Below are 24,129 nucleotides of genomic sequence, written 5' to 3'. Positions count from 1 at the left end.
TCTCTCTCGCCCTCCTCCCGCTACGCTAGCCAGCTGATGACGTCACTCCTCTGAGCGAGGGCCGTGATTGGCTGCTGGGAGGAGCAGCAGCTCCTGCTGGGGCCCCTCCCCCTCTGTCTGAAAGGTGTTTTCAGTGTCTGCTCCACGCTGGAGGACAAACCTCTCATTCTCTACCTCCCTCCTCCCCCCCCTCCGTTTCCTGAGCGCTCTCTCTCTCCCTCTCTCTCCCCCTCCGCTCCACCTTTTCATTGTGCGACCGGAGGATGGGTGGATTCCAGAGAGGACGGGGACGGTGGGACACGTGAAGACGCCGCCAGATGGACGGATGGAGTGAAGACTGAGGTGTCTCCGGAGCGTCCCCTCGTTCGTCTGGGGTTTCCCTCCTTTTATTCTTCCGGGCTCTTGTTCTGTCCTGCTGGATCTGGGCTCGTCTCTGGAACCGGACCGGACCTGGAGTCCCGAGTCGATGCGTCTCGGGACTCGTCTCCTCTGAATCATGGAGCTCCAGAGCGCCAGCGGCGGCCTCGCCGGGCCTCTGTCCCCGACTCTGGATTACCCCCTGTCCCCTTCCCCGTCGGGCCACGGCCCGTCTCAGGCCGGACCCGGCCGGGGTCCGAGCCCCGGCCCTGGATTCTCGGGTCAGGCTGCGTTCAACTACAACCAGCTGGAGGGGCGGTTCAAGCAGCTCCAAGGTAGGGAATCTGTCCCGAGAGGGAACGCCGACGGTCCCGGAACGGGTCTAGACGATTCGTTCCGGCCCGGTTCAGGTGTCGGAACCAGCGGCTGACGAAGCTTCTCTCCACCTGATCAATAAATATCACGATCACAACTTGGATCAACTTTGCTGGTTGCAGTCGGAACGTGTTTATTAATCATTCAAAGGTCCGGCCTTATCTCAGCGAGCGGTGCCGACGCCCCGCCCCGCCCCGCCCCGCTCCCGATAACGGGGGTCGGCTGATAGCCGCGGCGCTCGGGGACCGCCCACTGTCACGTCCGACGGCACCGCGATTCCGCCGTCCTTCTGATCTGGGTGGTTCTGTTGGACTTAGGAGAGATTACCGCCATCTAGTGGTCGGAGGTTTCAGCACCCGAGACAAAACTAGTGTCCACAGAGGGACGTCCAGAGATGAGAGGTTCTGAGTTCACCTTTTAAATCTCACGTCTCACTCTGGACCAATCAGGTGGGCTTATGCACCTGCACCAGACATCAGACCCTCACCTCCAATCAGGTGACTAAAGTCATGTGATGCTCAGGGGGACCTCGTCCAATCAGAGTGCTGGTTCACATCCCAGCAGGCTGAATGTGGCGGCGGGCTGTGATTGGTCCGCCGTCAGCTGTTTTTGGGTGGGTGTGGCTTCACCTCTGTTTATGTTTGAATTATGCATTGTCGTCAATAATTGATTGGATTTCCCATCATCCCCCTCTTGTGTTTTCTGGATCCAGCCAATCACTGGTCTTGTTTTAGGAGTGTTTGGATGAGAGGGGGGGTCTTTCTGCCTGGCGTTCATCCACACCTTAGTCCTCCCTCCTCGTCTCCCCTTTCTCCTCCTTCATCATCCATGTTTCATTAGTTTCAGCGTCCGCCCCCCGCCCTTCATCCTTTTAGTCAAATTAAAGGGACGCTTCAGCCGGCTCGTCCTGCTTCATCATCATCATCTGGACCTGATAACTGGATGATAATCTCACCCTTATTGACCTGAGGAGGGAAGTTTGAGTTTCAGCCACTTCAGGTCTTATTGATTGTTATCCATCTTCAGACCTGAGTCAGCGACGCTGGCGTCCTGCTGTCCCGGCTCCTCCCCCTCCTCCTGTCCCGCCTCCTCCCCCTGCCTCCTCCTCTCATGTTTTCTTGGTTTGGCTCCAGAGTTTTGTTGTCGTCCAGCTTTTCACTTCTTTGGTAGCGCCATGCTAATGTTAGCTGATAAACCTGTAGCATTGAGGCTGTTAGCATCGAGGCTAATCATCTGCGTGATTTCATGGTGGGTGGAGGACTCTGTTCCTGCTAACGTTCCCAACATTCCCTGGAAATGTTTTGAAGATCCGTGCGTACCTTTTAGCGTCATGTCGCTAACAGACAGACAAACAGCAGTAAAAACCAAAACGCCTCGCTAACATTAGCTTAGCACTAAAGCAGCGTCACGCTAAGTTCACACCTCAACCATTCCACTCGTACGACCGATCACGATCACATTGTTTATAGATCCTATAGGTGTGTGTGTGTGTGACGTTCAAATGCTTCTCATTCTGACCTCTGACCCCTGAGGAACATGATGATGATGGTGAATATCTGTGGCGCTATGATGCAGTTTCATTAGCATCGAAGCATCAAGTTGCTTTTCTCAGCAATGTGGAATTTCAGTCGTCCTACAGTGAAACGTGATGAAGATAGCAGGTCTGTGACGAAGAGGAGGACTCCATTTAGTTTGCTGATGAGGAGGGGGAGGAAGAGGACAGGAGGGTGCGGGAGGACGGGGTTCCTGCAGTACCCCGAAGTGTGTGTGTGTGTGTGTGTGTGTGTGTGGGGGGGGGGGGGGGGGGGGCCCGTCCGGTGAAGAGAAACGGCTCTGGGCTGTGGAATGTGGGCGTGGCCTCTCTATCAGGCTGCTTTTTCCCTCAAGGACGTTCTTGCGTCATGTCACTGTCGCCATGGGCGACCTCGTCCTGCAACAATAAAACCTTCTCAAGTTACAACCAAGAGAAGTCGTCAAATAAACCCAGTGAAAGGACAAAGTCCAGGTTATATCGAGAGCCTGCGGTGTCACGGCAACCTGCAGGGGGCGGTGTCACGCCTCCACCCCTCCCCCCACCTTTAATAAACCCATCCTTGACCTCGGATCCATCCAGACCCAGAGTTCATCAGAATCTGTAGACATTGACAGATATCCTGAGGACAAATGGTTTGTCCCAGCGTCCGCGCGCGTTGTGTCCCAGCGTGACGTGCGTTTTGTCCCAGCGTCCGCGCGCGTTGTGTCCCAGCGTGACGTGCGTTGTGTCCCAGCGCCCGCGTGCGTTGTGTCCCAGCGTGACGTGCGTTGTGTCCCAGCGCCCGCGCGCGTTGTGTCCCAGCGTGACGTGCGTTGTGTCCCAGCGCCCGCGTGCGTTGTGTCCCAGCGTGACGTGCGTTGTGTCCCAGCGCCCGCGTGCGTTGTGTCCCAGCGTGACGTGCGTTTCAGGGTTCGGCGTCTCAATGGTTCCAGTGATGGAGCACCCAAGTCTGATGATCAGCAGCTCAATGCTCCTCTGTTCCTCCTGCAGAGGGGACATGTTGGACACGTCCTGGTCTTCCTGGAGCACCGATTGGCTGCGGCCTCCACAGACGCGGTATTGTGTCCTGTGATTGGGCGACCGCCGTTGCGCTGAAGAGCTTTTCTGCAGAACGTTTGGTTCATGCAGGAAGTGAAGCGTCTGGATCTGAGGAGGAGGAGGAGGAGGAGGAGCTAACGTGCTAATGTGCTAGCTGCCTGCTAGATGTCTCTGAGACATCAGCCAATCCACTCTGTCCTCTGATTCCAGCAGCGAGAATCCGATTTAAAACAGAGAATCCTCTGCAGGGAATGTTTAAAAATGTTCAATAAAAGTACAAACCCAACAACGGCAAGAAGAAACGTTCAGTTAGCCTGTAGTACTCGCAGATACTACTCTGTTAGCTTGTAGTACTCACAGATACTACTCTGTTAGCCTTTAGTACTCACAGATACTACTGTTAGCCTGTAGTACTCACAGATACTACTGTTAGCCTGTAGTACTCACAGATACTACTCTGTTAGCCTGTAGTACTCACAGATACTACTGTTAGCCTGTAGTACTCGCAGATACTACTGTTAGCCTGTAGTACTCACAGATACTACTGTTAGCCTGTAGTACTCACAGATACTACTCTGTTAGCCTGAAGTGTTTTCACTGCTCCTCCGGTGGGATTTCAGGAATGCTGCAATACAAAACTGAAAGTGTGTATTTTGATAAGGTCATATGATCGTGTGTGTGTGTGTGTGTGTGTGTGTGTGTGTGTGTGTGTGTGTCATGTGATCCTCAAACTGGGTTAGATTTGGAAACACGCAGACATGGGAGACTGAACAGAGGCCTGAGTGTGTGTGTGCGTGTGTGTGTGTGTGTTTGTGTGTGTGTGTGCGCGTGTGCGTGTGTGCGTGAGTAGAAACAGATGTTTGATTATGCTCACCCCGTCCAACATTCTCACCCCAGTCTTCGTCCTCTTCCTCACTTAAGAGGTCATCATGTCTCCTTTCACGGAGTCACATGATTCCTTCATCTTCATCATCATCATCCTCAGAGAGACGGACCGGTCAGCGCACGCCGGCGGCTGACCGGTCTGTCTCAGAGGACAAAAGACACCGCAGGGACAACAGTCCACCTCCAACCGGCAGGATGGGTCATGCCTCCCCACACCAGCAGGTGGTGCTGCCCAGAACTGTCGGCGGTCCGGGCGCATTACCCGGTTATAAACTATTTTTAGTTTAAGACAAACAAAGAACTTATTTGCGTTAAATCAGCATCCTCCTCCGCAATCAGTGCTTGTTTTAGTGCGTGTGTGTGTGTGTGTGTGTGTGTGTGTGTGTGTTTAGGTGTGTGTGTGGGTGTGGGTGTGTGTGTGTGTGTGTGTGGGTGTGGGTGTGGGTGTTTACGTGTGTGTGTGTGTGTGGGTGTGGGTGTGGGTGTGGGTGTGTGTGTGTGTGTGTGTGTGTGTTTAGGTGTGTGTGTGGGTGTGGGTGTGTGTGTGTGTGTGTGTTTAGGTGTGTGGGTGGGTGTGGGTGTGTGTGTGTGTGGGTGTGGGTGTGGGTGTGTCTGTGCTGTCATCCCAACTTCCTGTGATCATTTACGATAGTTGATGGTTTGAAAAATGACGCACATTTCCAGGATGTACATTCTTTTCTCCATTGTTTGTGCGGCGGGGGGGGGGGGGGGGGTGTATGTGTGTGTGTGTGGGGGGGGGGGGGGGGGGTTGGACAGAGTCATTGATTTTATTTTATTTTTGTCCCAGTGGAGACGAACTAGGCCACGCCTCTCTCTGTGTGTCCTCAGGTGAAGGTTAGGACTCATCAATAATGAAGTAGTTCTCTCTCTCTCTCTCTCTCGCTCTCTGTCTCTCTATCGCTCTCTGTCTCTCTCTCTCTGTCTGTCTCTCGCTCTGTCTCTCTCTCTCTCTCCTGTTAATTCAACATTTAGAGGAAACTGAAGCTGTTGACTTTGAGCTCTGCTTACTGTGGTGTGTGTGTGTGTGTGTGTGTGTGTGTGTGTGTGTGTGTGTGTGTGTGTGTGTGTGTGTGTGTGTGTGTGTGTGTGTGTGTGTGTGTGTGTGTAGAATGCTGAATCAAACACCTGAGCGAACGATCAGGTGATGAACGTTTGCGACTCTTCTGTCCTGGCCGAGGCCTCGAAGCCTCCGGTCTCTTCCGACCAATCAGACGACAGCTTGCTTGTTGTTGCCGTGCGGTGTGATGACTTGTCCCGCCGCCGTGATAGCGTCTTTGCTAGCATCTCTGCTAGCGTCTCTGCTAGCGTCTCTGCTAGCGTCTCTGCTAGCATCAGCGATCTGCTCAGTCGTCGTGTTCTAAACCTGGTGAACGAAACTGAGGGGAAGTCTCCAGATTGAAAGAGGGCGCCCGTATTTTATACGCACGCACACGCCCACACGCACACGCCCACACGCACACCCACACACGCACACCCACACACGCACACACACACAGCAGGCTTCATGGGTGTAAGCCAGCCTTTTTTTCCTGTTGGTGTTCGGGTGTTTTCCTGCTGGGAGCATCTGCTTCTTTTTAGGCACAGGAAGGGGAAGCCCCAATGCGCACACACACACACACACACACAATCCAGATGAATTCATGTGTGCAGAACATGTAGAAGGAAACGTGAAGACGGAGATAACACAAAATGTTTATCTAAAAAAAGTCTTCACACGCACAGACCGTAGCTGATTCCCTCCCGTGTGTGTGCGTGAGTGAGTGTGTGTGTGGGTGTGTGTGTGTGCATGTGTGTGTGAGTGTGTGTGTGTGTGCGTTTTCTTGTACGATGTAGCCTTTTTCAAGCAACGCTTTCTGCTACCGGTCATCCATCTTTGTTTCATCTCTGATTCCAGACACCCTGGTCTGGGATCAGATCTGGTCTCGGGTCAGATCCGCGTCTGGTTCCTCTGAGGGGTTCCTCCTTCGGTTCCGCGCGTTTCTGACCCGTGTGTCTCTGTGTCCGGTCCAGATGAGCGAGAGGCGGTGCAGAAGAAGACCTTCATCAAGTGGGTGAACTCTCACCTGTCCAGAGTCTCCTGCAGGATCACGGACCTCTACATGGACCTGAGGGACGGACGCATGCTCATCAAGCTGCTGGAGGTCCTGTCGGGGGAGAGGCTGGTGGGTGGCGCCGTTTGGTAACGTTCAGGGTTCACGCGGAGCCAAAACGAGGCTGAAGAATGTGGACCGGGTCTCGTGTCCGTGAGCTCATCCTGCAGCAGAACCGTTCAGAACTCTGAAACGCCGGAACCACAGAATCCAAGGATCACGTTTCAAGAGAGCGCCCCCTGATTTGGGAAAATAGTCTCCGTAGGGACAGAAAGTCAGAAAGACTTCCTGGATCAACACCGGGATCCAACCAGAACCAGCAAACGTGAACCCGACGTTACCGAGCCAGACCTGCGTCGCCGTTATTGTTGTTCTGTTATTGATTATTGAAGTGAGAAGAAGAATGAAATTCTTCTGTGCCAATAAAATTGGGCTGCGTTTTCGTTCCAGCCCAAACCCACCAAGGGCCGCATGCGGATCCACTGTCTGGAGAACGTGGACAAGGCTCTGCAGTTCCTGAAGGAGCAGAGGGTCCACCTGGAGAACATGGGCTCCCACGACATCGTGGACGGGAACCACCGCCTGACCCTCGGCCTCATCTGGACCATCATCCTTCGGTTACAGGTAAGGAGAGCGGACATGAAGGACCAATCATCGGACGTCTATGGAAATCAGGAGACCCTTCTTTGTGGTCCAGACCACTTCTGAATGGGGTCTGGGGCGACGGGATCTCTGATGTGTCCTCGCTGTAAGGGCTCACATCTGTACCAGGTCCCAACGGGCCTTATTCGCAGGTGGTCTGGGTCTCCTGTGATCACGTTGCCCCGGGTTACGGTGGCAGACCGTCATTGGATGGCTAAATTACATTTAGTGCTTTAAATCCTAACGAGCTGCTGTGGTCCGATGACAGAACCCTGAGGCGCTCCAGACGAGTTGTCAGTCAGAACCGTTCCCATTCGGCCTCAGAGGCGACGCTTTAAATCACCCGGGTGATGATGTCATCACCAAGGACAGTCGGGGAACTGGGTGAGCCGGATTTGTGTTCTATAAGCCACGCGGATTAAAGGACTGTCTTTAGTGGTTTTAAATCCTGCGGGGGGGACCGGCTGCTGTTGCTGCTTGTGGTCCAGATGTGGTTCAGTCTTCTGTCTCACTGGACCTGAGGGGGGGGGTGTCCACCAATGAAGGTGAGGGGCGGAGCTGTGGATCGCTTTGTGAGGCCGTTTAAGGAAAGTCTGGAGGACGAGGGACTGGTTCCTACGGAAGCTCAGGAGGACAAAAAGCAGAAACGATTCTTGGATTTTTAATTCAATGTAAAGATTGTATTGGAACGTTACAGTTTTGTAAGCTTTCGCCAGTTTTATTTTTTATTTTTTATTAAAAAGTAGAAGATTATTTTACCATTTTTCTTTAAGTTTGAAGGTTTTTCCAGATTAATCAGAAGAAGATCCAGTCCGGTGACTCCGCCGGCCAACAGGGGGCGACGGCAGCCGGACGCCTCTCTGTCGGTCGTTGACTCGGTGTTTGTGTCTCAGATCCAGGACATCAGTGTGGAGACGGAGGACAACAAGGAGAAGAAGTCTGCTAAAGACGCTCTGCTGCTCTGGTGTCAGATGAAGACTGCAGGGTGAGAAGCTCCCAACACTCGGACTGCATTTCCCATCAGCCCTAGCAACACTCATTCTTTTATTGGTTTCTGTTTACTGTTGAACCAAAGCGCCGATCAAACGTTGCTGATTGATGCCAGTCCACCAATAAAACTTGCCCACTTCCTGTTTCCTGCTTCCTGCTTCCTGTGCAGGTATCCGAACGTCAACATCCACAACTTCACTACGAGCTGGAGGGACGGGATGGCCTTCAACGCCCTGATCCACAAGCACAGGTGAGACCCATGTGGGGGGGGGGGCAACGGCTGGCTTCCTGTCTGCGGTCCAGAGCCTGTAAAAGGTGGTTGTGGGGGGGGGGGCGCCGATAGGGGGGCGGAGCCGCTTCAACCTGGTTCTGGTTTCTCCTCCTCAGACCCGACATGATTGACTTTGACAAGCTGAAGAAATCAAACGCACACCACAACCTGCAGAACGCCTTCAACCTGGCGGAGCAGCACCTGGGGCTCACCAGGCTGCTGGATCCCGAAGGTCAGAGGTCACACACACACACACATTGTGTTAGAGTGTGCAGCCTGAGTGTGTGTGTGTGTGTGTGTGTGTGTGTGTGTGTGTGCGTGCAGACATCAGCGTGGACCATCCCGATGAGAAGTCCATCATCACCTACGTGGTCACCTACTACCACTACTTCTCCAAGATGAAGGCCCTGAAGGTGGAGGGGAAGCGGATCGGGAAGGTACCGCCCCTTTTTGGTCCTTCAGGACCCGCTGGGCCCGCCTCCTTTCTAAAACTCCTCGTCCGCCCATCCAGGTCCTGGACAACGCCATCGAGACGGAGAGGATGATCGAGAAGTACGAGTCTCTGGCGTCGGACCTGCTGGAGTGGATCGAGCAGACCATCATCATCCTCAACAACAGGAAGTTCTCCAACTGCCTGGTGGGGGTCCAGCAGCAGCTGCAGGCCTTCAACGCCTACAGGACGGCGGAGAAACCGCCAAAGTCAGTCCCGTGCGCGCGTGTGCATGCTGGCTGGGTAGCTCCGCCCACCAGCAACGCGGCGTGACGGGGCGCCTGTGATGTGTGTTAGGTTCACGGAGAAGGGGAACCTGGAGGTTCTTCTGTTCACCGTCCAGAGCAAGATGCGAGCCAACAACCAGAAGGTGTACGCCCCCCGGGAGGGGAAGCTCATCGCCGACATCAACAAGGTGACGCCACCGCCCGCCGTGTGATGTCACCGCCCGCCGTGTGACGTCACCGCCCGCTGTGTGACGTCACCGCCCGCTGTGATGTCATCGCCCGCCGTGTGACGTCACCGCCCGCCGTGTGACGTCACCGCCCGCTGTGATGTCATCGCCCGCCGTGTGACGTCACCGCCCGCCGTGTGACGTCACCGCCCGCTGTGATGTCACCGCCCGCCGGGACGGAACGGACCAGTCGCCGCCACGCTTCCTTTCTTTGACTTGGAGGGTGTGCGCTTGTTTCAGGCGTGGGAGCGTCTGGAGAAGGCGGAGCACGAGAGAGAGCTGGCTCTCAGGACGGAGCTGATTCGTCAGGAGAAACTGGAGCAGCTCGCCCGACGCTTCGACCGCAAAGCCGCCATGAGGGAGACGTGGCTGAGCGAGAACCAGCGGCTGGTGTCCCAGGTAACGCCCACCTCCCAGACGCCCCGCCCACAGACACAAAACCGTCCAGCATTGTCCCGCCTTGTTTACTTTCCTTTCCTCCTCCTCTCCTCTCTCCTCTCCTTGTTTACTTTCCTTTCCTCCTCCTCCTCTCTCCTCTCCTTGTTTCCTGTCCTCCTCCTCTCTCCTCTCCTTTCCTCGTCCCCTCGTCCTCTCCTTGTTTCCTTTCCTTTCCTCCTCCTCTCTCATCTCCTTGTTTCCTTTCCTTTCCTCTCTCCTCTACTTGTTTCCTTTCCTTCTCCTCTCCTTGTTTCCTTTCCTTTCCTTTCCTCGTCCCCTCGTCCTCTCCTTGTTTCCTTTCCTCGCTGACCTTCCTTCCTCTCCTTCAGGATAACTTCGGATTCGACCTCCAGGCTGTTGAAGCCGCTACTAAGAAACACGAAGCCATAGAAACGGACATCGCGGCGTACGAGGAGCGCGTTCAGGTCAGCTGATCTCGGGGTTCGGCTCACGGCGAGTCGGAGCCGGCGAGTCGGAACCGGCGAGCCAAACGTCTCGTTTAAGGACGCCGCTTAGCTTCAGATTAATTCGGCTCTCTGACCCCTCCCTCCCCTTTCCGCTGCTGAAGGCGGTGGTTGCCGTGGCGAGGGAGCTGGAGGCGGAGAGTTACCACGACATCAAACGGATCACGGCGAGGAAGGACAACGTGATCCGGCTGTGGGAGTACCTGCTGGAGCTGCTGAAGGCCCGCCGGCTGCGGCTGGAGCAGAACCTGGGCCTGCAGCGGGTCTTCCAGGAGATGCTCTACATCATGGACTGGATGGACGAGATGAAGGTAGCGGCGCCTCGGCCCCCCCGTTGGCGGCGCCGGGACTGGACCGGCGCCCGTGAACCCGCCTTTGACCTTTGACCCTGCAGATGCTGCTGCTGTCTCAGGACTACGGGAAGCACCTGCTGGGCGTGGAGGACCTCCTGCAGAAACACGCCCTGGTCGAAGCCGACATCGCCATCCAAGCCGACCGGGTCCGCAACGTCAACGCCAACGCTCAGAAGTTCGCCGTCGACAAGGAGGGTGGGGCGCTCGTCGACGTCACGACGGGGGCGTCGCCACGTTTCGTTGTTGTTGTTTCACCTCCTCCTCTTCCTCCTCCTCCTCCTCCTCAGGCTATAAGCCCTGCGATCCTCAGATCATCCGGGATCGGGTCGACCACATGGACTTCTGCTACCAGGAACTGGGCCAGCTGGCGGCCGAGCGGCGAGCTCGCCTCGAGGAGTCCCGCCGCCTCTGGAAGTTCTTCTGGGAAATGGCGGAGGAGGTTCGTAGCGTAGCGGCGGGCGGGCGAGCGAGGAAGCCGCGCTCTGATTGGCTGAAACCAGAGGCCTGTCTCCGCAGGAGGGCTGGATCAGGGAGAAGGAGCAGATCCTGTCCTCCGAGGATCACGGGAAGGACCTGACGGGGGCGCTGCGTTTGCTGAGTCAGCACAAAGCCTTCGAGGACGAGATGAGCGGGCGGGCCGCCCACCTCCAGCAGACCATCAGGCAGGGGGCGGAGCTTGTGGCCAACGACCACTTTGGAGCCGAAAAGATCCAAGAACGTATTCAGGACATTCAGGTACGCCTCGGTCCGGGACCGGGGTCGCCTCAGCCCGGGACCGGGGTTCACAAATTAATTTAATTAAGAGGAACCTTTTACTCGTGAGTCAGTATTTTGGTCACATGGGTCATTTGTGCGACGCCTCCTCTCACTCCTCCTCTCACTCCTCCTCTTACTCCTCCTCTCACGCCTCCTCTCACGCCTCCTCTCACGCCTCCTCTCACGCCTCCTCTCACGCCTCCTCTCACGCCTCCTCTCACGCCTCCTCTCACTCCTCCTCTCACTCCTCCTCTCACTCCTCCTCTTACTCCTCCTCTCACGCCTCCTCTCACTCCTCCTCTCACTCCTCCTCTCACTCCTCCTCTCACTCCTCCTCTAACTCCTCCTCTCACTCCTCCTCTCACTCCTCCTCTCACTCCTCCTCTCACTCCTCCTCTAACTCCTCCTCTCACTCCTCCTCTCACTCCTCCTCTAACCCCTCCTCCCTGCAGGAGCAGTGGGCGGCTCTGGAGCGGCTCTCCGCGGTCCGTAAGGCTCGTCTGCAGGAAGCCTGCAACCAGCACCAGTTCCAGGTGAGCGCTGGTCGACTCGCCGCCGGGTCGGGGGGTCGGGGGGGGGGGGGGGGGGAACCCGACCCCGACCGGGTGTCTTGGGTCCGGCGTGTTCACCGGCTGCTTCCCGCCCCGCAGGCCGACGCGGACGACGTCGACACCTGGATGCTGGACGTCCTCCGGATCGTCTCCAGCGTGGACGTCGGCCACGACGAGTTCTCCACGCAGGCGCTGGTGAAGAAGCACAAAGACGTGGGCGAGGAGATCGGCAGCTACCGGCCGGTCCTCGACGCGCTGCACGAGCAGGCCCGCCTGCTGCCGGCGGCGGACGCCGCCTCGGAGGAGGTGAGGCCCCGCCCCGCCCCGCCCCGCGCCCCGCCTCCGCTCCGGGTCGTGACGGCCCTGCGTTCCCAGGTCCAGAGCCGGCTGGCGGGCATCGAGGAGCGCTACAAGGAGGTGGTGGAGCTGACCCGGCTCAGGAAGCAGGCGCTGCAGGACGCCCTGGCGCTCTACAGGATGTCCAGCGAGGCCGACGCCTGCGAGGTGTGGATCGGCGACAAGGAGCAGTGGCTGAACGCCATGGAGATCCCCGAGAAGCTGGAGGACCTGGAGGTGATCCAGCACCGGTGAGGTTCCGGGGGACCGCTAGCGGAGGCCGGGGGAACCTCCCGGGAGCAGAAGCCCCGGAACGCCGTCGATGACGTCGGGATTTAAACGTATTCCGAAACGCTTCCGTCTCCGTCCAGGTTCGAGAGTTTGGAGCCGGAGATGAACAGCCAGGCTTCCCGGGTCGCCGTGGTGAACCAGATCTCCCGGCAACTGATCCACAGCGGACACCCCAGCGAGAAGGAGATCAAATCCCGGCAGGACAAGCTGAACACCAGGTAATCCAGCTGGGATTATCCCGGATCCAGCCCGGTTCTGACCCGGGTTAGTTCTGACACGGCCCGGTTCTGACACGGCTCGGTTCTGACCCAGGTCGGTTCTGAACCACCTCGGTTCTGACCCAGCCCGGTTCTGACCCGGCCCGGTTCTGACCCGGCTCGGTTCTGACACGGCTCAGTTCTGACACGGCTCGGTTCTGACCCAGGTCGGTTCTGACCCGCCTCGGTTCTGACCCGGCCTGGTTCTGACACACGGGTTGGTTCTGGCCCGGGTTGGTTCTGACCCAGCCTGGTTCTGACCCAGCCTGGTTCTGACCCGGCTCGGTTCTGGCCCGGCTCGGTTCTAGCACCTGCTTCAGGTCCGGTCTTTGTCTTTGTGACCAGGTGGAGTCAGTTCAGAGATCTGGTGGATCAGAAGAAAGACGGCCTGAACTCGGCGCTGGGCGTCCAGAACTACCACCTGGAGTGTAACGAGACCAAGTCCTGGATCAAAGAGAAGACCAAGGTGGGTCCCGGCCAGCCCGGCGTGAAGCGCCCCCCCCGGAGACGGGTCCGTTAGCTGCCTCTGCCCCCCCCCCCCTCAGGTGATCGAGTCCACCCAGGAGCTGGGCAACGACCTGGCCGGCGTCATGGCGCTGCAGAGGAAGCTGACGGGGATGGAGCGCGACCTCGCCGCCATCGAAGACAAGCTGGGGGACCTGGGAAAAGAGGCGGACCGCCTGGGTTCCGAACACCCGGACCAGTCTGAGGCCATCAAGGGCCGCCTGGCTGAGATCTCCCACGTCTGGGACGAGATGAAGGTGGAGTGGGCTCCGATCTGCTTTTGGGCCACGCCTCAAACGTCCCGTGCCTGAAACCAGCTCTGTCTCCAGGACACCATGAGGACCCGGGAGGAGTCCCTGGGCGAGGCCAGCAAGCTGCAGCAGTTCCTCCGCCAGCTGGACGACTTCCAGTCCTGGCTGTCCCGGACGCAGACCGCCATCGCCTCCGAAGACATGCCCAACACGCTGGCCGAGGCCGAGAAGCTGCTGGCGCAGCACGAGGGCATCAAGAACGAGGTCCGCAACTACCAGGAGGACTACCAGAAGATGCGGGACATGGGCGAGACGGTGACGCGGGGACAGACGGACGCCCAGCACATGTTCCTGCGGCAGCGGCTGCAGGCGCTCGACACCGGCTGGAACGAGCTCCACAAGATGTGGGAGAACCGGCAGAAGCTGCTGTCCCAGTCCCACGCCTACCAGCTGTTCCTCCGGGACACCAAGCAGGCCGAGGCCTTCCTCAACAACCAGGTGACGCCGCGGTCAGGGGGCTCAGGTGGACGCCCTAGTGACCGGGGGTCGTCATTGCACCTTCTCGTCTCCGTTTGCGTCAGGAGTACGTCCTGGCCCACACCGAGATGCCCACCACTCTGGAGGGCGCCGAGGCCGCCATCAAGAAGCAGGAGGACTTCATGACCACCAGGGACGCCAACGAGGACAAGATCAACGGCGTGGTGGACAACGGCCGGCGCCTGGTCACGGACGGCAACGTCAACGGCGAGCGCATCCAAGAGAAGCTGGACTCCATCGACCAGAGGTAGCGGGTCTCGCCGCGTTCGGGCCTGGCGCTGGTTCTGAAGCTCCGTCCTGAACGTCCCCCTTTCTGTCCTGCAGACACAAGACGAACCGAGCAGCGGCCAGCGACCTGCTAGTGAGGCTGAAGGACAACAGAGACCTGCAGAGGTTCCTCCAGGACTGCCAGGAGGTCAGGACGGTCCAGAGGACCCGGGGTGCAGGTGGGTGTGTCCCCGCCGGGTGGTAACGCTGTCCGCGTGTCCCCCCAGCTGTCTCTGTGGATCAACGAGAAGATGCTGACGGCTCAGGACATGACGTACGACGAGGCCAGGAACCTCCACAGCAAGTGGCTGAAGCACCAGGCCTTCATGGCCGAGCTGCAGTCCAACAAGGGGTGGCTGGACAAGATCGACCAGGTGAAGGGGGGACGGGGTGGACACCCGCGGGCGTGTCCTCAGGGCGTGTCCTCAGGGTGTGTGCTAAGGGCGTGTCCTCAGGGCGTGTCCTCAGGGCGTGTGCTCAGGGCGTGTCCTAAGGGCGTGTCCTAAGGGCGTGTGCTCAGGGCGTGTCCTAAGGGCGTGTCCTAAGGGCGTGTGCTAAGGGCGTGTGCTAAGGGTGTGTGCTAAGGGCATGTGCTAAGGGCGTGTGCTAAGGGCGTGTGCTAAGGGCGTGTCCTAAGGGAGTGTCCTCATGGCGTGTCCTAAGGGGTGTGTGCTAAGGGCGTGTGCTAAGGGCGTGTCCTCAGGGCGTGTCCTCAGGGCGTGTCCTAAGGGGTGTGTGCTAAGGGCGTGTGCTAAGGGCGTGTGCTAAGGGCGTGTCCTCAGTCCAGCAACTGTCTTTCAGGACGGGCAGACGCTGATGGCAGAGAAACCGGAGACGGAGACCATGGTCAAGGAGAAGCTGGCGTCCCTGAAGACGATGTGGGCGGAGCTGGAGTCGACCACCCAGACAAAGGCCAAGTGTCTGTTTGACGCCAACAAGGCGGAGCTCTTCACCCAGAGCTGCGCCGACCTGGACAAGTGGCTGGTGGGCCTGGACGGACAGCTGCAGTCCGACGACTACGGCAAAGACCTGACGTCCGTCAACATCCTGCTCAAGAAGCAGCAGGTGAGGACGAGGACGCAGTAGTAGTACGCAGGCTGGGTACTACCGCAGGAAGTACTGCAGTAGTACGCAGGCTGGGTACTACCGCAGGAAGTACTGCAGTTCATTCGCGTGGTCTGCGTCTCCTGCAGATCCTGGAGAGCCAGGTGGACGTGCGTCAGAGGGAGGTGGAGGAGCTGCAGCAACAGTCGCAGGCGCTCAGCCAGGAGGGCAAAGGCTCCGAGGAGGTGGACGTCCAGAGGATCCGGGTGGAGGACAAGTTCCAGGTCCTCCAGGCGCCGCTGCAGAAGAGACGGGACAACCTCATGGTGTCCCGCGAGATCCACCAGTTCAACAGGGACGTGGAGGACGAGATTGTGAGTGGGGGCGGGGCCGGCGGGGGCGGGGGCGGGGCCGGGTTCTAACGCCGCCGTCTGTCCCTGCAGCTCTGGGTGGAGGAGCGGATGCCGCTCGCCTCGTCCACCGACCACGGACACAACCTCCAGACCGTGCAGCTGCTCATCAAGAAGAACCAGGTGGGCCGTCGCGCACCTTCACCTGCTCGCCTCCAGGTGGGCCCCCCCAGCAGCTAACGCCCGTCCCCGTCCCCGTCCCCGTCCCCGTCCCCGTCCCCCCAGACGCTGCAGAAGGAGGTCCAGGGCCACCAGCCGCGCTACGACGACATCTTCGAGCGCAGCCAGCGCGTCCTGCGGGACGACGGCCCGCAGGACGCGCTGATCCGCCAGCGGCTCCACGAGTTCCGGTCGCTGTGGGAGCGAATCAGGAAGGAGACGGAGAAGCGCCACGCCCGCCTCGGCGAGGCCCACAAGGCCCAGCAGTACTACTTCGACGCCGCCGAGGCCGAGGCCTGGATGAGCGAACAGGAACTGTACATGATGTCAGAGGAGAAGGCCAAGGTGAGGTCAGAGGTCGGGATGTCAGGAGGAGGAGGCCAAGGTGAGGTCAGAGGTCGGGATGTCAGGAGGAGGAGGCCGAGGTGAGGTCAGAGGTCGTGATGTCAGAGGAGAAGGCCAAGGTGAGGTCAGAGGTCATGATGTCAGAGGAGAAGGCTAAGGTGAGGTCAGAGGTCATGATGTCAGAGGAGGAGGCCGAGGTGAGGTCAGAGGAGGAGGCCAAGGTGAGGTCGGAGGTCGTGATGTCAGGAGGAGGAGGCCAAGGTGAGGTCAGAGGTCATGATGTCAGAGGAGGAGGCCGAGGTTGGCCAATGTTATTATGGAATCATGTCGGGGGGGGGGGGTCTCTATCTCACCACCGAATTTCATCCGGATCGGATCCAGAATGGAGTCAGTAATAAACTCCGTTTCGGGTCTTCTCAGTCCGTCTCTCTGGACGTCCGTCTTTCTGGGCGTCCTCTAACCGACCCGTCTCCCGCAGGACGAGCAGAGCTCCGTGGCGATGCTGAAGAAGCACCAGATCCTGGAGCAGGCGGTGGAGGACTACGCCGACGCCGTCCACCAGCTGTCCAGCACCAGCCGGGGCCTGGTGGGGGCGGAGCACCCTGATGGGTGAGGGGCGGGGCGGAAACACAAGCCAATCAGAAGGCGAGGACGGCGGCGCTAAAACGTCCTCTCCCTCTGTCCTCCGCGTCCAGCGAGCGCATCGGGATGCGTCAGTCTCAGGTGGACAAGCTGTACGCCGGCCTGAAGGACTTGTCCGAGGAGCGGCGGGGGAAGCTGGACGAGAGGCTCCGCCTCTTCCAGCTCAACCGGGAGGTGGACGACCTGGAGCAGTGGATCGCCGAGCGGGAGGTGGTGGCCGGCTCCCACGAGCTGGGCCAGGACTACGAGCACGTCACGGTGAGTGGGAGGGGCCGTGGTAGACACGCCCCCCCTAGCCCGGGGGGCGTGTCTTACTGATCGCTGCTTCTCCAGATGCTGCAGGAGCGTTTCAGGGAATTCGCCCGCGACACCGGGAACATCGGCCAGGAGCGTGTGGACGGCGTCAACCGGCAGGCGGACGGCCTGATCAACGGCGGCCACGGCGACGCCGCCACCGTCGCCGAGTGGAAGGACGGCCTGAACGAGGCCTGGGCCGACCTCCTGGAGCTCATCGACACCCGGACGCAGATCCTCGCCGCCTCCTACGAGCTCCACAAGTTCTACCACGACGCCAAGGAGGTCCTGAGCCGGATCCTGGACAAGCACAAGAAGCTCCCGGAGGAGCTGGGCCGGGACCAGAACACGGTGGAGACCCTGCAGAGGATGCACACCACCTTCGAGCACGACATCCAGGCGCGCTGGGCACGCAGGTGGAGACGGCGCCGGCGGGGGGGGGCGGGGCTCGGGTGTTTCACCTGGTCGGCGTTTCAGATCGTCCCCTCTCGGCTTTCAGGTGCGGCAGCTTCAGGAGGACGCCGTCCGCCTGCAGTCGGCCTACGCCGGAGACAAAGCCGAAGACATTCAGAAGAGAGAGGGAGAGGTGGGTCCGGCGCCCCGTCCCGCGTTTAGCTCAGCTTGACCTCCGGATCGTCCGAGAGGTCGTCTCAGGTTAACTCCTCCTCCTCTTCCTCACTGAACTGAGAAAACGGTTCAGCTACTGTTAGCTAAAAGCTAGCAGAGCTCTCCTCTTCATCAGTTCCACCTGGAGAGACCGCCCTCCCGTCCCTTTGGGGGGGTGGAGCCTCTGTCTGGGGGGGTTGGGTGCGTAGACCAGGTGAATTTGACCGGGTGGTGACACCTTTATATCGGGGGGGGGGGTCTAACGGACTTTGACGTCGGCGCCGCCGCCGACAGACGATGAGTGAGTTTGATGCCGCTGTTTTGACCATCCCTTATGTCGCCCCCCCCCCCCGCCCCCGCCCCCCCCAGAAGAGACAGGGAGAGGTGAGCCTCCGTTCACCGCAGACACTGGCTTTGCATCAGTCTTCATTTTGGCTGCAGTTTCTTCTCTAAAATGTTGCCGTCCAGCATTTTAGTTCTGTTCGTGCTGCTGTCCGTTCCGGGACCGGTGGCGGTGGCGGCCTGCAAATACTCGTAGGGTTTGTTTCACTGGGGGGGGGGGGGGGGGTCAGGAACCTGATTGACAGCTTTCTGCATTAGTGCCGGTGAGTTGTAAACTCCACCCGCCTGGGCTAACCCTAACCCGAGAACAAGTGCCACGGGTTTTTGCTGGCGTTCGTCTGCTGCCGCGTGTCCTCGAGGAAAACGATCCTTCAGTCGGCTGTTGGTCGGTTATCGATCATGGAAAGCGAGCAGCGGCCACGCCCACGGCCACGCCCCCTGTAAAACGCCGACGTCACGGGGACGAAGCCGGCCCAGACCCGGTTCTGGCTGTGTGAGCGCTGGAGCCTCCGTCTGGGTCGACTCACTGACGTGACGCTCGTGGTTGTTGATCGGGTCACCGATTGGAGGACAGATGTTAGGGCAGGATGCGGGCCGTCAGCGGGCCCAGCGCTGACCTGAGACCAGCAGGGTTTGGGTTCTGTTCCCGCCGATCGGTAACTCAACGGTTCTTAAAGGAACCGCGGTACCACATCGGGGTCCATGATTCAGGGCCAGGATGTGATCCTTTAGATTCTGGTGGTGATTTGGACCATGGTCCAGGAGGTCCACATGAGGGGCGGACTGTCCTGGGACCGCTGGCTCAGCGGAGGTCTTCGTCTCCTGATTCTGAAGACTGGAATGAAGCTTTTTCTCGTTTTCTTTTTAGACATGAAGATTCTGATTTTCGGTTCTGAGCCGCCTCCGGGCTTTGGTGCTGAGCTCTCCTGTCTTTGTCTCGCCTCCGCCTCAGGTTCTTGAGGCCTGGAAGAACCTGCTGGAGGCAGCGGAGGGCCGCCGGGTGAGACTGGTGGACACTGGAGACAAGTTCCGCTTCTTCAGCATGGTGCGCGACCTGATGCTGTGGATGGAGGACGTCATCCGCCTGATCGAGGCCCAGGAGAACCCCAGGTCCGGTTCCTGTCTGAGTCCAGCAGACGCTCGGGACGGGTGTGAGCTGCGTCCCCTTACGGTGTCTCTGCTGGTCTTCAGGGACGTGTCGTCGGTGGAGCTGCTGATGAACAACCACCAGGGCATCAAGGCGGAGATCGACGCCCGCAACGACAGCTTCACCGCCTGCATCGAGCTGGGCAAGGCCCTGCTGGCCCGGAAGCACTACGCCTCCGACGAGGTGAGAACCGCTCCAGAACCCGCTCCAGGACCCGCTTCAGGACCGGCTCCAGGACCGGCTCCAGGACCCGCTTCAGGACCGGCTCCGGGACCGGCTCCAGAACCAGCTCTAGGACCCGCTCCAGGACCGGCTCCAGAACCCGCTCCAGGACCCGCTTCAGGACCGGCTCCTGAACCAGTTCCAGAACCGATTCCAGAACCAGTTCCAGGACCGGTTCCAGGACCCGCTTCAGGACCGGCTCCTGAACCAGTTCCAGAACCGATTCTAGGACCGGCTCCAGAACCCGCTCCAGGACCCGCTTCAGGACCGGCTCCAGGACCCGCTTCCGGACCGGCTCCGGGACCGGCTCCAGAACCGGCTCCAGGACCCGCTCCAGGACCGGCTCCTGAACCAGTTCCAGAACCGATTCTAGGACCGATTCCAGAACCGGTTCCAGGACCGGTTCCAGGACCCGCTTCAGGACCGGTTCCAGGACCGGCCTCAGGACCGGCTCCAGGACCGGTTCCAGAACCCGCTCCAGGACCGGCTCCAGGACCGGTTCCAGGACCAGCTCCTGAACCGGTTCTAGGACCGATTCCAGAACCGGCTCCAAAACCCGCTTCAGGACCGGCTCCAGAACCCGCTCCAGAACCCGCTCCAGTTTTATTACAGCTTGTACCCAGAATAGAAACTCCTAATTCGCGGGCGGGTCTGGAACGTAACCCATGGAAAGTAGGAGGGATCACATGACTTCCAGCTAAAATGAGAGCGTCTCCTTTCAGATCAAAGAGAAGTTGCTGCAGTTGACGGACAAGAGGAAAGACATGATTGACAAGTGGGAGGACAGATGGGAGTGGCTTAGACTAGGTAAGGCGTGCCGTCAAACAGGTTCCCCGTTCCTGGTGAGCTGACTCCATCTTCTGTCGCGTGTGCGCTCAGTCCTGGAGGTGCACCAGTTCTCCCGGGATGCGGGCGTGGCCGAGGCGTGGCTGCTGGGTCAGGAGCCGTACCTGTCCAGCAGGGAGATCGGCCAGAATGTGGACGAGGTGGAGAAGCTCATCAAGCGCCACGAGGCCTTTGAGAAGTCCGCCGCCACCTGGGAGGAGCGCTTCGCCGCTCTGGAGAGGTTGACCACGGTGAGGCGCTAGAGCGCTCGCTCTCTGGCCTGAAGCGGGAGGCAGCCGTGTTGACTTGATCCAGACCGTCAGAACCATCAGAACCAGTCTGTGCTCCTCTTTTTCTCCGTGTCCAGATGGAGTTGTTGGAAGTGAGAAGAGCGCTAGAGGAAGAAGCAAAGAAGAGACAAGCCCCGCCCACCGAAGCTCAGCCAGGTGACGCTGCAGCTCAGCTCAGGTCAGTCTGTCTGCGTGGAAACAACGGCATCATGAGCGTCACGTACGTGTACATGATCGTACCGTGGTACACACACGCGTACTAGTGTGTGCTGACAGGTGTGTGTCTGTTTCAGGGAGGGGGAGCCGCCGTCCCAGAACGGGCTGCCGTCCGACCCGGAGTCTCCCAGGGTTAGTTACCGCTCGCCCGCCCTACCAGAAATACAGCGGCACCCTGCGGAGCCGCCGGCCCACCGCCGCGCCCTGACGCGCACCAGCGGCGCAGCGCAGACTGTGCTGTTAGCGCACCAGCTAACGATAATAGCCCCGTGTTTAGACTCCTGATTCTGTTTTATTCGCGTAAACCGAAGGAGAGAAGAAGATGCCTTCAGGAACCCTCGTTCCTGTTAGTTCTTTGTTGAATGGATGATCACATTCTGTTTGAGACAACGAGGTTGGTCTGGGACCAGAAAGCAGCCGTTCATCTGTGCGTCTATCATTCCCGCCTTCCTCCTTTCTTCCTTCTCTTCCTCAGCTCGACCCTGCCGTCTCCCTCCTCCTCCTCCTCCTAATGTCTGCTCATTTGCGTCGTCTTTTATAAACTAAGGAATAAGATCTGAGGGGATCAGCAGCAAACGGAACATTCACCTCCGAGATGTAAAAGGCGTCGTCGTCGGCGTAGAGATTTACTGTCCCCATAAAATAACCCGATTATAAAGCATCAACAAAGTTATCCAAATATTTTTCAATGACAATCTTTAAACCGTTAATGCATTTAATAATTCATTGTTTCAGAAGAAAATAATTCCCTAAAGTAAGAACAAAAAAATATAAAAGTGATAGTCGGACAAAAATCTGAATGTTCAATCGTCAAATAATAAAAACTAAAAACTTCACCCATTTAGTCGCTGCAAAACAAAAATATTAATTTCTTTATGTAAAGTTGACCTCTCCTACGTGGAAGCGTCCGTCCCGGTTTATTCCTTTTGTTCTTCTTCTCTCTTTAACGCTCGTTCCCAGTGAACCCAGTCTGGTTCTCTATTCTTTTTGTTGCATGCTGTCATCCTCTTCATCATCATCATCATCATCCACGTTGAGTTTCATGTTTGTAGTCCATCCTGTTCACGATAAAATGTCTTATTTCTGTCATGTCTTGTTTTCTTTGTCGGTTCTTTAAGTGTCTTGAATTAAAACCAGCTCAGTTCTGAGACCCATCACAGAACCAGTAAGAGATAAACCCACTACCGGTCCACACAGCGGGAAGCCTCGTGGTCACACCAATCAGCTCCACCCTCAGTCAGACTCAGCCAATCAGGAAACAGTCTCCAGGTAGACCCAACCAAGGCTACCAATAAATGTGCGTCAGACATATTTAAGTTTCATTGGAACGGGAGGATCGGGGACACCCGATCATGTATCGTATCCAGGAAGTCCTTGTTGAATTTCCTCCTTCGTCGGGAACTGATCCAGGAACTGATCCGTGTTCAATAAGAGCTCCCAGGAACGGTCATCACTGACGACACCAGAACTATTTTAGGTTGGGTTCTGTCCCAGCCCACCGGCGGGCTCTGAAAGTTCCCAGGACTGGTCCAGCATCCGGGTCATCCGGGTCATCCGGCCCTCGAGGAGCTCGGTAACCGGGTAAACCGCGTCTGGTTGCAGTGGGTGTGGTGTTTTGATCCTCGACCAATCACGTTCCCTCTCACCAATAATGCAGCTTCAAACAATTTCATTGATTGTTTGGATTGTTTTCTTCCTCTGGGGTGATTTCCATGCATGTCCTGAAACCCGTGATCGATGCATGACCGGACCGGGTTCCCGCTCACGCTCTCTGTGTGCCGACCCGATCGGTGCCGCGACCCGGCGCCGAGCCCAAAAACATTCCTGCTGAGGCCAGAGTCTCCAGGGGGGGATCGGTTCTTTGTGGCGTCTGGATCTTCAGACCTGATTGGTTTTATTGGTTTTGGTCAGTCGGACCTGGACTCGCTCAGAACCGCTCAGAACCTTTGGCTTTAGAATTTAAATCCAGAATATTTAAGAGAAGGAAAAATGAAGCTCCAATCAAATCCAATGTTTGGGATGAACTGGGAAGCATCCCGTGTTCTAGGTGCTTCTAGAACCCGCGGTTCTGCTCTGCTAATCCCGACCTGGCTTCTGCGTGTGGCGAAGCTTCGTGTGAATGCGAGAACGATGCATCTTTCTCAGCCCCCCCCCCCCCCCCCCCCCCGGACTCATCCTCACATCTGTCTCCAGGACAACGTGGAAGGGGGCGAGGCGGTGAACGGCGAGCCCAGCCCCACGGGGTCTCCGGGGGAATCTCGCAAGGGCAAGGCCAGCCAGGCGGCAACGCTGCCGGCCAAAACCCAGCAAGACGCTCCGACGTCCCAGCTGGAGGGCTTCCTGCACCGCAAGCACGAGTGGGAGGGGCATAACAAGAAGGCTTCAAGCAGGTGGGAAGCGGAACCGCCGAAAAATAAACCCACCGGCGCGTCTGTTTTCGTGACTTTCCTACGCGACGTCTCTGCAGGTCATGGCACCATGTGTACTGCCGTGATCAACCAGCCGGAGATGGGGTTCTACAAGGACCAGAAGAGCGCCGCCCAGGGGGTCCCCTACACAGCGAGGTCCCCGTCGGCCTGAAGGAGGCGCTGTGCGAGGTGGCCGTGGACTACAAGAAGAAGAAGCACGTCTTCAAGCTGAAGTGAGACGCAGTCTGAGACCGTCCGGGGGGGCGGGGCGGGGGGGGGGGGCCTCCGACGGACTGCAGGTGTAACCGGATACCTCTTCCTCTGACCACAGGATTACCGACGGGAACGAGTATCTCTTCCAGGCCAAAGACGACGTGAGTAAAAGATGATTTCTGTCTTTAGACGTCGACGCCGTGTCCATCGGATCTTATTCTGATTATTGATCTGTCGCTATTGGTCAGTGGGACGACCAATCAGAGGCTGCGTTAGTTCTAACCCCTCCCTCTCTCCTCCACCTGCCTCCCCCAGGAGGAGATGAACGCGTGGATCTCGACCATCTCGGCTGCCATGTCGGCCGAAAAGTCCGAGGTCACGCCCGGCAGCCAGAGCACGCCGGCCCCGCCCCCGGCCGCACGCGCTCAGACGCTGCCCGCCTCCGTCGCCTCGCCGGCCGAGTCCAGCCCCGGCAGACGAGACAAAGACAAGGAGAAACGCTTCAGCCTGTTCAGCAAAAAGAAATAGATGCTCCTCCTCTTCCTCCTCCTCCTCATCCTCCCCGCGGCGCTGTTTGGGGTTGCGCCTCCTCATCACCAAACATTCGGTCATAGCTGAAATGGTCACTTCCTGTTGACTCCAGCAGGGAGGCGTCAGCAAAAAAGATTGCTTCAAAGATTCCTGCAGCCCCAAACAGCCTCCTCCTCCCCCTCCTCCTCCTCCTCCTCCTCCTGCTCCTCTCAAAGCGTGACGTCATCACGTCGCTCCGAGCTAAAACTCGCCTTCTCCGTGCCTCCCAGCCATCCCGTCCGGC

At 58.2% G+C, this 24,129-nt stretch overlaps 1 protein-coding gene across 1 annotated transcript in view; it reads left to right on the top strand.

The window, feature by feature from the left end:
- sptbn1 (spectrin, beta, non-erythrocytic 1) overlaps nt 1–23,843 on the top strand; it is a 31,591-nt gene extending 7,748 nt beyond the window's left edge. Inside the window, 44 exon segments of the mRNA XM_068741160.1 lie at nt 6,221–6,372; nt 6,751–6,924; nt 7,836–7,927; nt 8,102–8,182; nt 8,320–8,435; nt 8,528–8,640; nt 8,715–8,902; nt 8,991–9,108; nt 9,388–9,546; nt 9,915–10,010; nt 10,154–10,360; nt 10,444–10,597; nt 10,690–10,841; nt 10,919–11,137; nt 11,611–11,691; nt 11,809–12,015; nt 12,085–12,296; nt 12,417–12,554; nt 12,939–13,059; nt 13,139–13,354; nt 13,427–13,846; nt 13,930–14,132; nt 14,210–14,300; nt 14,380–14,526; nt 14,954–15,217; nt 15,346–15,570; nt 15,640–15,729; nt 15,832–16,110; nt 16,589–16,719; nt 16,806–17,010; nt 17,086–17,462; nt 17,524–17,632; nt 18,947–19,104; nt 19,186–19,324; nt 20,086–20,170; nt 20,243–20,439; nt 20,556–20,656; nt 20,772–20,826; nt 22,888–23,084; nt 23,162–23,183; nt 23,185–23,245; nt 23,248–23,335; nt 23,434–23,476; nt 23,631–23,843. Of these exon segments, the coding sequence (XP_068597261.1) occupies nt 6,221–6,372; nt 6,751–6,924; nt 7,836–7,927; nt 8,102–8,182; nt 8,320–8,435; nt 8,528–8,640; nt 8,715–8,902; nt 8,991–9,108; nt 9,388–9,546; nt 9,915–10,010; nt 10,154–10,360; nt 10,444–10,597; nt 10,690–10,841; nt 10,919–11,137; nt 11,611–11,691; nt 11,809–12,015; nt 12,085–12,296; nt 12,417–12,554; nt 12,939–13,059; nt 13,139–13,354; nt 13,427–13,846; nt 13,930–14,132; nt 14,210–14,300; nt 14,380–14,526; nt 14,954–15,217; nt 15,346–15,570; nt 15,640–15,729; nt 15,832–16,110; nt 16,589–16,719; nt 16,806–17,010; nt 17,086–17,462; nt 17,524–17,632; nt 18,947–19,104; nt 19,186–19,324; nt 20,086–20,170; nt 20,243–20,439; nt 20,556–20,656; nt 20,772–20,826; nt 22,888–23,084; nt 23,162–23,183; nt 23,185–23,245; nt 23,248–23,335; nt 23,434–23,476; nt 23,631–23,843 (6,896 nt within the window).
- Nucleotides 23,844–24,129: the final 286 nt, after the last annotated feature.

The sequence above is a fragment of the Brachionichthys hirsutus genome, chromosome 7 (genome assembly GCF_040956055.1).
Source record: "Brachionichthys hirsutus isolate HB-005 chromosome 7, CSIRO-AGI_Bhir_v1, whole genome shotgun sequence".
Taxonomy (NCBI): Eukaryota; Metazoa; Chordata; class Actinopteri; order Lophiiformes; family Brachionichthyidae; genus Brachionichthys; species Brachionichthys hirsutus.
This window is presented reverse-complemented; position numbering and strand designations above follow the sequence as displayed.